The sequence below is a fragment of the Miniopterus natalensis genome, chromosome 1, assembly GCF_054644295.1.
Source record: "Miniopterus natalensis isolate mMinNat1 chromosome 1, mMinNat1.hap1, whole genome shotgun sequence".
Lineage (NCBI taxonomy): Eukaryota > Metazoa > Chordata > Mammalia > Chiroptera > Miniopteridae > Miniopterus > Miniopterus natalensis.
The window spans coordinates 130,867,196-130,880,016 of NC_142081.1; the positions used below are offsets into that span (position 1 = coordinate 130,867,196).

A 12,821-nucleotide genomic window follows, 5' to 3' on the forward strand; every position below is an offset into this window, starting at 1 on the left:
ACAGGTAATGCGTACACTTTAAAGATTCATCACAGCCTGAGTATTCTATTTCCCTTTATTCCCAAAACCAATAGCAACTTTTCTTTTAGGTAAATCTATCCTTCTTTCCAAATCATATCTAACAAGTATAAATTATACAAAAGATTAAGGGAGGGGAGGGGTTTTCTCTTTGTCTTTGAGACTCTTTGAACATTAATTTAAAATCACTGCCCACCCAGCAGGTGTGGCTAAGTGGTTGAGAGTCAACCCATGAACCAGGAGGTCACGGTTCAATTTCCAGTCAGGACACATGTCTGGGTTCCAGACTCGATCCCCAGTAAGGGGCATGCGGGAGGAGCTGATAGATGATTCTCTCTCACCATTGATATTTCTATCTCTCTTTCCCTTCCTCTTTCTGAAATCAATTAAATAAATAAATAAATAATAAATAAGTAAATAAATAAAAAATAAATAAATAATAAAACCACTGCCCTGCATAACAAGCCACAAGTATAACCATCATTTTCTGAGCATTCCAAGCACTCTCCCTGTCTTGAAGCATGGCAAAATGATTACCTACCCTTCAAAATTCTGCTTTGACCACTGCAGCTGGAAAGACACCATTTTCCCCCAAACTCATGATATTCATTGCCTTATTCATGCATTTCTAACTTAAGATAATAAAGTATTATGTGAACATGAAGAATACAGTTTAAGGAAAACAAAACTCTCAACAAATAGTATTTTGTTACTATAGAACTTTTCTGAGTGAACTATAACCCAAATTATAAAATAAATATCTGTGAATCCATACGGATATGAATAAATGATTAAAAAAATAAATGGGAGAGAAGAGACAAATCTCCATTACAGGAGAATTACAAATAATTTATACAGATATTTCAACACTTATTCCTTGAGTGAGGGCTAAGTATAGTGACTTCCTTCCAAAGTATATAGTATGGAAAAGGTGGGGGCAGGGAGAAGAAGTTCGCAGAGGAGAAACTTGACAAGCACTTCAGTTAGATGATCAAGGTCAACATCAACAGTCATAAATCATATTCCCTCGATATTATGTGATAAAAATGATAGTATGTGTCCTCGATATTGTGATGAAAATGACAATTTTTGTTCTGAGATCTTCCTCTCCAATACCCATAACATCAGTCTGATCATGAGAAAAACAGCACACAAATTCCAATACAGGCATCCTTCAAAACACCTGACCAGTACTCTTCAAAACTGTCAAAGTCATCAAAACAAGGGAAATCTGAGAAATGGTCACAGTCCACAGGAAGCTAAGAAGACGTGACAACTACATGTAGTATGATAACCCTCATAAGATCTTAGAAAAGAAAAGGACATTAGGCAAAAACTAAGGAAATCTGAATAAGCTAAGGGCTTTATAACAATGCATCAGTTACTATTTTATTAATTGTGGGAAATGTACCACACTAATGTGTTAATAATGGGGTAAACTGAATGCACGGTCTCTGGCAAATTTCTGTATTATTGTCTCAATTTTTCTGTAAATCTGAAACTAAAAAATGTCTATTAAAAAAAGTTACTCTGAGTTGACATTATCCTAAGCCAAAGGAATAAAGTCACAGAGTAAGCTACAGGACTTTCTATAACAGTTCAGATTACGCTTGAATAGTTGGCACAACTCATATCCTCTAACCAAAAGTGTTTTTTAAAAGCAGTGGTTCTTGCACTTCTTGGTCTCAGTACTCTTTACACTTTTTTTTTTTTTTTTTTTTAAATATATCTTTATTGATTTCAGAGAGAGGAAGGGAGAGGGAGAGAGGGAGAAACATCAATGATGAGTCATTGATTGAGCCCACAACCTGGTCATGTGCCCTGACCGGGAAACTGAACCCCGATCGCCTAGATCCTAGGTCGGTGCTCAACCGCTGAGCCACACCCGGCCAGGCACTCTTTACACTTTTAAAAACTGCTGAGGGCCCAGCCGGGCGTGGCTCAGTGGTTGAGTGTGGACCTAGGATCCAGGCGATCAGGGTTTGATTCCCTCTCAGGGCACATGCCTGGGTTGTGGGCTAGATCAATGACTCTCTCATCATTGATGTTTCTGTCTCTGTCTCCCTCTCCTTTCCTCTCTCTGAAATCAATAAAGATATATTTACCAAAAAAAAAAAAAGAAGAAGGAGAATTTTAAAAAAACAAACAAAAAAAACCTGCTGAGGCCCTGAAGGAGCTTTAATTTATGTGAGTTGTACCTAACTATAGTTACCACATTAGAAACTTTGATTCACTTAAAAATAACAATAAACCCATTGTATAATAACTTAAAAACCATATTTTTAAAGTTTATTTTCTAAAACAAACAAAAAATTTATTAGGAAGAAAAAGTGTCACTGTTTTACATTTTTGCAAATCTCTTTTAATGCCCAGCTGAGCAGAAGACAGCTGGATTCTCAGTTCTGTCTGCATTCTATCTGTGGTGACATGTTGATCTGGTTGAAAGACATGAAGACAATTCAGTCTTACACACATGCATATTGAAAAGGGGAGGAACGTTTAATAATCTTTTGGACAATCAAAGACACCATGAGTTGTTATGCTCACAGTGTCAGACATCAAAATTTTTATTTCACTTGAAAGTGAAGATTTTATCTTTAGCAACAAACACTTGGCAGTTGTTTTCCTTGAGTCACAGCTCATTTCATTCATTTTGGGGAAAATGCCAAAAACCCAAATCTAAATAACCAGAGTGGATCTGTCAGCTATTCTTTCAATGACAAATGGTACAAGAAAAAAGCTGCCAGTGTAGGTCACAACTCAATCACAAAGTGCTCTTCATTAGACAACCAACATACTTTGGTGTGCTGAAGTACTTTATTCATGCCTCTCACTTTGTCACCCAGAACATTAAAGAGACATCCTCAAGGGACAGCAGTTAATAAAATTTATCATGTTTGCTGTATCAAGTACATTCTTAAGTGAACTGTTTTGGGGTTTTTTGCTGTTGTTGCTTTTTGTTTTTAAACTTTAAGAGCGCATTGCAGTAATGAATACAATGACTGCTAGTACCATTTGGTGCTGATGCCTTGGTTCATGGAAAAGCACTAGCAGATTCACCCACCACTGCTTTGCGTCATCAGTTCAAATGTCATCACAGTGAAAAAGGCAAGTTACTATTATGAAAACCATTCTGACTTTGCAGATCGATCCCCTGAGAACTACAGCTTAGAAGAAAGGAGTGGCTAAATACTGTGAGCCTGACGCAAAACCTGGCACAGGTCCTGGCACATAGTAACCACTGAAAAACAAGGGTGGAGAACCACGCTTGTTTATGTGCTTGTGGGGACTCGGGAGTAAAGAGAGCTCTTACCTGTGTGAGATAGAAGACATGAGTGTGAGGGACTGTAAACAGAGCGTTGACTGCACCACGGAAGGTATAGATCTGCTGGTGTGGGTCCCCTACAAAGATCTTCCCACATGGTTGAGACAGAATTATACTCATGATAGCTGCAACCAATAAAAGGGAAAGTAGGAGATCTCAAAGGATGCCACCCACACCACAAAAAGAAACCATATTTCAAACAAACAGGGATGAAAATGCTTTCATGAAACTGAGACATGGCACACTACACAAGAGTTGTCTTGTCCCACAGTATAGGCACAGTCAATCCAAAGAAATTATTTCATAATAGACAAAAGAAACAGTTTCCAATCTTAGAGATGTAGATTATTTTTAGTGGACAAATTTTGGGGTTTAAAAAACCACACAGGCAAATATAAAATGAGGTAAATTGTCTTTTCTCTCTAATGTTATAACTTAAGATCCCCAAATAACCTATAAAGTCACACTATTTTCTGTTAGCCACCTGAAAAATATACAACACAAACTGTTCCCTCTAAATTGACGATCATTTCCCACCTAGCACGAGTCTAGGTCCCTATCATCTGATGAGCTATATGTATGCTTAGTCAACATTTAAAGTATAACCTGGGGCTGATCATCTGTAATACTCTCAACAATAAAGATAAATTTAAAAAGTATAACCTGAAGCAAAATATTTAGAGGAAAATCAATCTGCCTTGGGTGGAGGAAAGGACAACTGCTGAAATCCAAAATAAAATAATAAAGGATTTCTGAATGACTAAATATCGTTTGCTCCTCTTCTTGAGAACGAATTTTCAACTTATTTCACACGTTATCTCCTCTTATATAATCATGTTGTTTCCACGTATTTGAGACTACTGATGTCCTGAATACTTTATCACCTGGGGTACAGTCCTGGGCCTCATCCACAAAGATGGCATCGTAAGAGGCAAGCGAAGGCTTGCTCAGCTGCCAGAGTTTCAAGTAGCCTAAAACAAGGGAGTAGCAAGAGTCAGAACTCATAACTAAAGCAGTTATATTTTACAGATAGCAGGATTTGGAAACTTGCATACCATCATGAGTCATTTGGTAAGCCTCTTCTTTGCATTCCCCCAGCTTCTGCATGTTGTCCCAAATGCGGCTTGCTTCAAGAACACTGTTCTAGAAAACAAGTAATTGGTAACTCCTAGCTTAAGACCCTGGAAAAGACAGCACCCTGAAATCACACTCTCATTTCCACATACAGATCAGAGACCAGAATAAAGGCACCATCCCAGCTCAGTGAGTGGCAATCACCTCCCTAACCTCCTTCCAGCTCCATGACAGCCCAGTGACAGAACATTGCTCAGACAGCACAAAATCTGATGAACCAGTAAAGGCTGGATTATTTCTCTAGATTATGACTAACAATTAATTCATAAAAAGAATGGCAAATGATTGAAAAAACTTGTTAAAATTAGAAAAGAGATTCCCAATCTTTAGATTCGTTCAGCAGCCCCAGTGACAAGCTCTTATAAACCCTGGGTCGGTGCCTCATGTGCTAAATGGGAAAATCAGTGTGAGAACTGAGATGTCCATGAATGTTTTTCACAGAACACACTTTACAATTCCCAGCTACCATGATTGGCCTACAGTCTCACCCCTCCACCTGTACTTTCTGCCAGCAGTTATGAAGAAACGAAAGACACATGTAACACTGTCTCATGTCAACTCTTCTCATTTACCACCAAGTCCCTAACACTAAATATATTTCAATACTCACCAGTTTTTCACTCTGTTCAACCATGGCTCTCTGTCCTTGGCTGTTCTTACACCAAATAGGCACGTGATCAATAGTCAGCTCATCGTCAGCTGACGCAAAGAAGTTTTCTAAAGTCTTACACACTAGCTTTGCCCTTATGAATCCAGCTTTCCCTTCAAGGACAGAATTGACCACGAACGGTGTTAACTTGAAAAGATTCAATTTCTTCTTTGATTGGTACCTGTAATACATATCCCAAATGAACAGTATTTGGCTTTACTGGCAATGCCAATAAAATGTCTTCCCCACTCCCAATCCTCTTCTCTCTAGTGACACTACAAGGTCACTCTCAGTGTCACATGTAGGTGAGGAAAAAAAGAAAGCCAGAGGAGCCAAGCCAGGTCCATGTATGATTTGAAATGGCTGCATTAGGCTTTCAGGGATTCACATATAATAACCCAGAAGATGAAATGGCTCATGGCAGATACTACTACTCCAAGGTGTAGACCAGACTCCAAGAAGCCCTGCAATGAGGGGTACTTGAAGTTCCTTGAAGCCTTCACATCAAGGGAATGTTGGTTCAGAGGCTTCAAGAGACTTGGGCCAAGTGCACCTCAGCTTAATCTTCTCCCTCTTGGCCCATTCCAAGGAAAGCCTAAAAGTGACCAGTCATACTGCCAATAGCCTGAACCCTAGACAATTCATTCTGATTTTCTGTGCTTTAATTCAAGAGAAATGAGATTGCCCTTCCCCAAATATTATTTGTAGACAATGTATTTTTATCTAGTAAAAGTGCAAATCACTAAATCTATCTTTATATTTCCTGCCTATAAATGGAGATAAAAACATGACATTTTCTTAGTGTAGTTGTGGTGTAAGTCCATATATGATCATGATGATCGCAATATGAAAACAGTTATTAGACATAACGACAATGGTGGCAACACAATGCTCACGTCCGCCCGACATGTCCATAGGCCATGGAATGAAAGGTTTTGCAGGTGACATTGCTGGGGAAGACTCGCTCAGCTTGCTTCGCGATGCTCTTGTTGAATGTCACATAAAGAAACCTGCTTTCAGACCACTTCTCAGCATACTTGACCAGGGTAGAGGTCTTCCCAGTGCCTGGGGAAGCCAAGAGGAAAGGAAGTGACCCTCTGACCAGGAAAAACTATTCCAAAGGATGCCTAAAGCAGGTGTTATCCATGCTTATCTTGCCTCTTGCCTGAGATCAGATAGTGACAAGTTTTTCAGTATCGATAAAAATGAACAGTGGTATTGCGAAGAACAGCAGATTCTAAGCCAGGTTAACCTGTGCTGGGGTCATGACTCTGTCAGGTTTTAGTTGAATATTAAAGGGCAAGCCACTTGTACTCAATGAACTTCAGTGTGCTTCTCAGCCATGAGTGGGTAACACTGACCTTGCAGAGTCAGGCAGGATAAAGATAATCATCAAGGTACCAGCAGAGCTCAATAAATGGTAGCTATGGCTGGCCTAGGACTCATTAATGCTTTGATGGCAAGATCATGCAAATGAGATTCATTCTAAACTCTTTTGTCTGCCCTATCTCTCCACCAACCATTCAATTATTCAACAGCCATTCATTTAAAAAGTATTTATTAAACATCTACTAAATATTCAGCTGTATGCTAAGTACTATGAGTGTATTAAAAGACATACAGCAAGGTTCCTACATTATAATCTAGTTGGAAATAAAATACCAACACAGTTGAAACAATTAGAACAAAACAAGAATATAATGATAACACAGAAAAATGAGAAAGAATATGGATTTGGAAACAAAATAAATCTCAACTGTCAAAGAAGAAAAGAAAAATAGTACCTCTTTTCCAACCTTGCAGGGCTATTTTGAAGATGAACAACACAGTATGGAAGTATTTACAAAATGTGTGTGCTGGCTATTCTTACTACGTAATCAGGTACCAAACATTAATATGGATAATTTAGTTACAGGTAAGAGTTCAGAAATCATATGACTCAAATGACTAAAGAAGAGCCCATCAAGAAGAACCAGAAATGATGAGAGTCAACAGATCAAAGAGCAAGAGGGAGTGAGAGTAAAAAGAGGAGGGGAGGAGGGAAAAAGGCAGATTTTTGAAAGAAACAGATCCAGCTTTGAATTCTACTTCCATCACTTTTTTAACCTGGGGCAACTCATTTTAATTTCTCTGAGCTGCAAATCTTAATCTATAAAACACAGATAACTAACTAACCTTACAGAATGATGTTAAGATTAGCACAGTGTCAGGCACATGGCAGGCATTTAAGAAATGGCTGGCCCAGCCGGGCATGGCTCAGCGGTTGAGCCACGACCTAGGATCCAGGTGATAGGGGTTCGATTCCCGGTCAGGGCACATGCCCGGGTTGCGGGCTCGATCCCCACTTGGGGGCATGCAGGAGGCAGTCAATCAATGACTCTCTCATCATTGATGTTTCTATCTCTTTCTCTCCCTCTCCCTTCCTCTTTCTGAAATCAATAAAGATATATTAAAAAAAAACCAAAAAACGATGAAATGGCTGTTGTTGTTTTTATTAGGATATGTAGGCAGAAAAGCAGCAGGAAAGAATTCCAGGTTGAGAAAAGAGCATGAGCAAAGGTTCAGACAAAACAATAGCCAAGTACTTTAGGAGACTGTAAGGACAATGAGCTGACTGAGGCAGGAGAACAGTTGACAATATATTTAGAAATGTAGGTTAGAATCAAATGGTGGAAGGGCCATCTAGACTTCACCTGACAGAAATCAGGAGCTACTGAAACTCTCTGAAAGGAGATTAATGTGACCTGCCAGTCCATAAGCAATCAGTGACTGAGCACATATGGTGATAAATGACAAGCTGGATCAATCCCTTTGGTAACTACTCTGCAAACTAATTCCTAAGGACTATTTGTCTCAGCAGGAACTCCAGTATGGATGCTCCCTGGAGTGGTAAGAAAAAGCAAGATTTACTTGGCAACTGCTTTTTAGATCATTTCATTGCAATAGTTCAATAACAGATCAAGGTAAAGATACTCTGGCAGGTAACAGGGAAGGGGGATATAGTGATAAGAGTCATGAACCTAATTCTCACTGGTGAACTCCCTTACCTGCAAATGCCATAATTTTTACCACCTGGAGAGGTTCCATCTTATGGTTCAGAATCAGCTGTTGTTCATGTGTAAGTTGGATGGTTGTTTTCTTGCTATAATCATTACAGAAGAGAAATTAGAAAAATACAAAGGAATTGAAAAGACCAGGTGATGGACTGTCAAACACCGAACAGGCAAATGAGATGAACAAAATTTAACCAAGAAAAGACCTCCCTTTAGGGTGATAAAAATGTTCTAAAATTGGATTTTGATTGCGCACTCAGTAAAATTACTAAAAATTATTGAATTGTACAATTAAAATGGGTGAATTTTATGTAATGTAAATTATATATCAATAAAGTTGTTAGAACACTTCTCCTCCTTAAATATGAGAATCAATAATGGAAGACAACACACACACACACACATCTATATACATACCCTGGCCAAACTGATGTTTCCTCTTTAACTTCTGTGGCCTGTGTACAGGAATTCTCCTGAAGATACAGGCAATAGAAAATGTTGTAGTGAATCCTAACAAGGAAAAAGCAGATTTAGAGTTTTTCAAATTTAAGTCATAATCTATATCTTATTTTTCCTTGGATATATTTAGATTCTTTACCGTTTCTAAAACAACAACAAAACCAAAAAACACCTACTACCATTTTATGAAAAAAAGGAGAGAAAAGAATTTAAATATAGCTAGAGCTGACCAAAGCCCTCTTGGAGAGCACAGTTCTGGGAAAGACACCTGACTCCAGTGTGTAATGGCAAAAGGAGAGGGGACAGAGCATGCCCTTTGGGGAATAAGGCATTAGCTGTGACCACAGAGACAAATAATCACAAAAGCAGTATGAACCAGTAAAATTTAAAAATGTAAATTTTGCTCCTAGTGGTGAAATTCTTATTCAACATCAACATAATGTCATCTTATCTTTCTGAGGCCCCCTTGCTGCTCTGCTGCCTGCATCTTGTGAGGTGATATTGGTTTACAAGCATGAAGAACATTTTCTCTTTTAAGGTCCCAAAAGAAGGGTGCTACACAGGTAACAAGATATAATTACCAAGAACTAGAAAACAAAGCAGCCTCCAGATCACCAAGAGGGACCAAAGACAACACAGTGCACTCAACAGAGGCACTGGACATGGTCAAACATACCCCATCACAAGCACTCCTAACCTCTCCGTGTTCACATGAACCCAAATTCATTTCATTCTATCACTAATCACCCACCATTTATTGCATTGCTCCCCATCCCCAGAGTGAGAAAAGGTGATCTTCATGCATCAATCTTTTTGATGATATAAATACTTTTAATAATACGACAGTTCAGTCTCTGGTCACATTAAGATTATCTCCCAGGACTGCACATTGTTAGAGCTTGGAGTTGAGGCAAGTGGTAGCTGATGAACTCATAAGTGTAGGTAGTGTGCTACATGAGGGGCAAGTTTTTCACTAACACCACAAGGGTCTCTGGCCCAGTGAATGGAGTTTGATAGTAATCCTTGCTACGAGTGGGGGGGGAAAAAAGAAAACCTCCTAGATAAAGCAGAAAAAAAAAATATAAACACAATGTATCATGTCTCCCATTCCTCATTTATATCCATGTAAACATGCAGATAATTCGTAGGTTCATATTTGCACTTATGGTCATTCGTCATTTGTGTATGTGTCTTGTGTGAATTATGTCAAAAAGCTCCTTGCCCCACATCTCAATGCCATGGAGTGGGAACAACATAAACTATACTTAATGAGTTGAAATTTATCTCAGAAACACAGCAAAAACTCTGACATTTCTGGAGAATAAATGTTCCATCCTTGAACTTCACTATGAATGGTGGGGCCACAGCTCACCTGGTACCACCAGCCATGTCCCTCCTAAGGCTCACTAATTCCAGAAAAGGAAACCCAGAAATCCTCTCTGGAACATCTGCTTCTCCAAGATCTGCTGCACTGTCACACTGCCTTTCTGCAGGCCAGGGGTCTGGGCCTCCCAGTAGCTGCACTCCATACCTTGGATATCATTCTAAATCCTTACATGGCCTACAACATCTTCCTTCATCTGGCCCCTGCAGACCTCTCATAATCATATACACCAGTCTCCTTCTTATTCACCACATTCTCTCCACTAAACTTCTTCTGTTCTTTGTATATACTAAATTCATCCCCATCTTTGGGCCCTTATAGTGTCTATTCCTTCTGCTAAAATGTTCTTTCCACAAACCTTAAAATGGTCTGGTCCTCCTGACATTCAGATTTCAATTCAGATGTTACCTCCTCAGAGGAACTTTTTCTCACCCAATCTATAGTGCTCCTCATCTCCCCTGCCCATCACCCTGTTCTTTTCTTTGAACCACTAATCACTCTTTAAAATGTTCCTGTTCAACACATTTATTTATGCAATATCTGTCTCTCCTCACTAGAACATATGGTCCACATTAGCGAGAATACTACCCAACTCTTTCACAGAAGCATTGCTAGTGCCTGGAAACCTATCTGACATGTAGTAGGTGCTAAAAAATATGCTGAATGTACATTTTCCTCTCAAAACTGACCTGTGCACATCTGCTGGTGAGTGCAACCATGATGGTCAATCTGAATTAGCAACCCACATGCCATAGCCTTTCTCACAGAAAGATGATACACAGGTAAGACTTAACCACAATGTTTATATCCTATCCCAAAAAAGTGAGAAATGTAGGAACCAAATTCTAATGTTTTCCCAGGAAAATGTAGCCAGATATGAATAAAGAAGGCTTCTTTTAGTGAGAAGACCTCACTTGGGGCTTTAACATCCTTGCATGCAATTGCCTCAGTGATTCATTTTACAGTTTCAGAGCACTGTTACCTACACCACTACACCTAAATCTCACAATACCTTCATTTTACAGAGAAAGAAACTGAGCAGTGTGAATTTTATGGCTTGCCCAGTGTTAAAGTGCAGAGCTGGAATTTGCCGCAAGTCTAGGACCTTTCACTCTATCAGAGTCTCCATTCTCCCTCCCACCACTTTACCGATTGCTGATGTTAATTCCCTTCTCTCTCATGGCATAGAGAAGCACGGCGATGCAGTATAAGGTCTCAATGATGTCTGGCATTGTGACCGTGGAGCTAGGTCTCCTGAGGCAGAAGAGCAGCTGCTGGATGTCACTCACACTGCTGGAGAGGAGAACAATGGCTGCTACCAAAGCCCACACATTGACACCCTAGAGAGAGATGGACCAGGAAGGGAAGAAAAGACCCAAAAACACAGGTCATAATTAATAATAATCACATCAGAAACCAGTGAAGAAACCCAAGTTTGATTGTTTGAACTGAGTACAAGCTTCCCAAATGATATCTGGGAAACAATGGCAGCCTTTTCTTTTGCCCTGGGTTCCTTTCTTCTTCTTTTTTTTTTAAAAGTATGACATATGTATATTTAATAGTTCATTGATTTTTACAGAGAGAAAAGGGGAGAGGGAGACAGAGAAACATCAATGTGAAAGCACAACATCGATCGGCTGCTTCCTGCACACCCCCTACCAGGGAATGGAGCCTACAACCCTGGGATGTGCCCTGACCAGCAATCAAACCGGCAACCTCCTGGTACACAGGGCGACGCCCAACCAACTGAGCTACACCAGGCAGGGCTGGATTCTTTTCATCTAATCACTTCTGGATTTGAGTTCTTAGTGTAACTCAATAACATTTATAAAGCATTTAATATGGAACCTTACATAGAGATGATGCTCTCACCTCTCCACCCATCCTCTCCAGGTCAGTGTGAGCCCTCAGGGCCACAGGTACTCAACAGAGTCACAACACAATCACTATTAAACGGGTGCCTACCTAGGAAGTCCAAAAGATAGGAGATACAAAAGAAGACAGCAGTCTTTAGGGGGGAAATGTCAAAACTGAATTCTCTTGCATTGAGATATTAATTTACTATTTACTTTACGTTATTATTTAATAATTATTAAGTAAATATGAAATAAATTTTTGAAAATCTATTATTATAAACACAGTGTGCTCCACTTTGTAATGTCTAAGAAAATGTTCTCTAACATGGAAATAGTGAATAATGGACATGTATCTTTATCATTCTTAACTTTATCACAAGTCTCCTATTAAAAAATGCATTCCAAGAAAGGTGCATTCCATGTACCTCTCATTACAACCCTCCTGTGAAAGAAAACTCACTCCACCATCATCAACAATCACTTCACTGAAGACAGAAAGAGAAATGCACATGGATGGGTTTCCAATCCTCAGCTGGTTGAAGAATACAGGCTGAGGTTGCATGGAGCTTCCAAAATAAAATTTGAAAATCCATGACCTAAGTGAGGAGCTCCAAGTCAGGAACCTGAGGACTATTTCCAGTTTCTCATTAACTCATTGTGCATCTGTAACAAGACCCTGAATTTCTCCGGTCCTCACATAACCCACACTGTTGACAATGGAATGGGCTACCCATAAAGAATTCCTTATTAATCAAAGTGTTCAGAGGTTAGATGACCATCCTCTGTTGAAGATTCCTCAATGGAATGGGACACTGGACTGAATGCTTTTAAAAATTACTTCACATTTAAGAACTTACAACAATGTGGTCTTTTACTTCTCTAATAGGACCAGTGAAAAGGTAAGGCTTCGAAACAGAGATTAAGGAAAGATTTTGAAAATAAA

At 39.3% G+C, this 12,821-nt stretch overlaps 1 protein-coding gene and 1 non-coding gene across 4 annotated transcripts in view; one reads left to right on the forward strand and one right to left on the reverse strand.

Annotated features, from left to right (window-relative positions):
* Positions 1 to 12,821, reverse strand: part of FBH1 (F-box DNA helicase 1) — a 42,337-nt gene that overhangs the window by 13,865 nt on the left and 15,651 nt on the right. For 2 of the 3 annotated variants that reach the window (XM_016219759.2, XM_016219758.2), the window contains 8 exons: positions 11,172 to 11,362; positions 8,597 to 8,689; positions 8,174 to 8,268; positions 6,023 to 6,191; positions 5,088 to 5,307; positions 4,399 to 4,486; positions 4,228 to 4,314; positions 3,332 to 3,468 (listed from right to left, as the gene is read on the reverse strand). In XM_016219759.2, coding sequence (XP_016075245.2) covers positions 3,332 to 3,468; positions 4,228 to 4,314; positions 4,399 to 4,486; positions 5,088 to 5,307; positions 6,023 to 6,191; positions 8,174 to 8,268; positions 8,597 to 8,689; positions 11,172 to 11,362 — 1,080 coding nt within the window. The remainder of the gene's footprint in view (positions 1 to 3,331; positions 3,469 to 4,227; positions 4,315 to 4,398; positions 4,487 to 5,087; positions 5,308 to 6,022; positions 6,192 to 8,173; positions 8,269 to 8,596; positions 8,690 to 11,171; positions 11,363 to 12,821) is intronic. The other variant, XM_016219760.2, reaches the window with a different exon arrangement.
* Positions 9,520 to 9,672, forward strand: LOC148094399 (small nucleolar RNA SNORA62/SNORA6 family). Its single transcript, XR_015716447.1, has one exon. It is a non-coding gene; the product is annotated as a small nucleolar RNA SNORA62/SNORA6 family (small nucleolar RNA).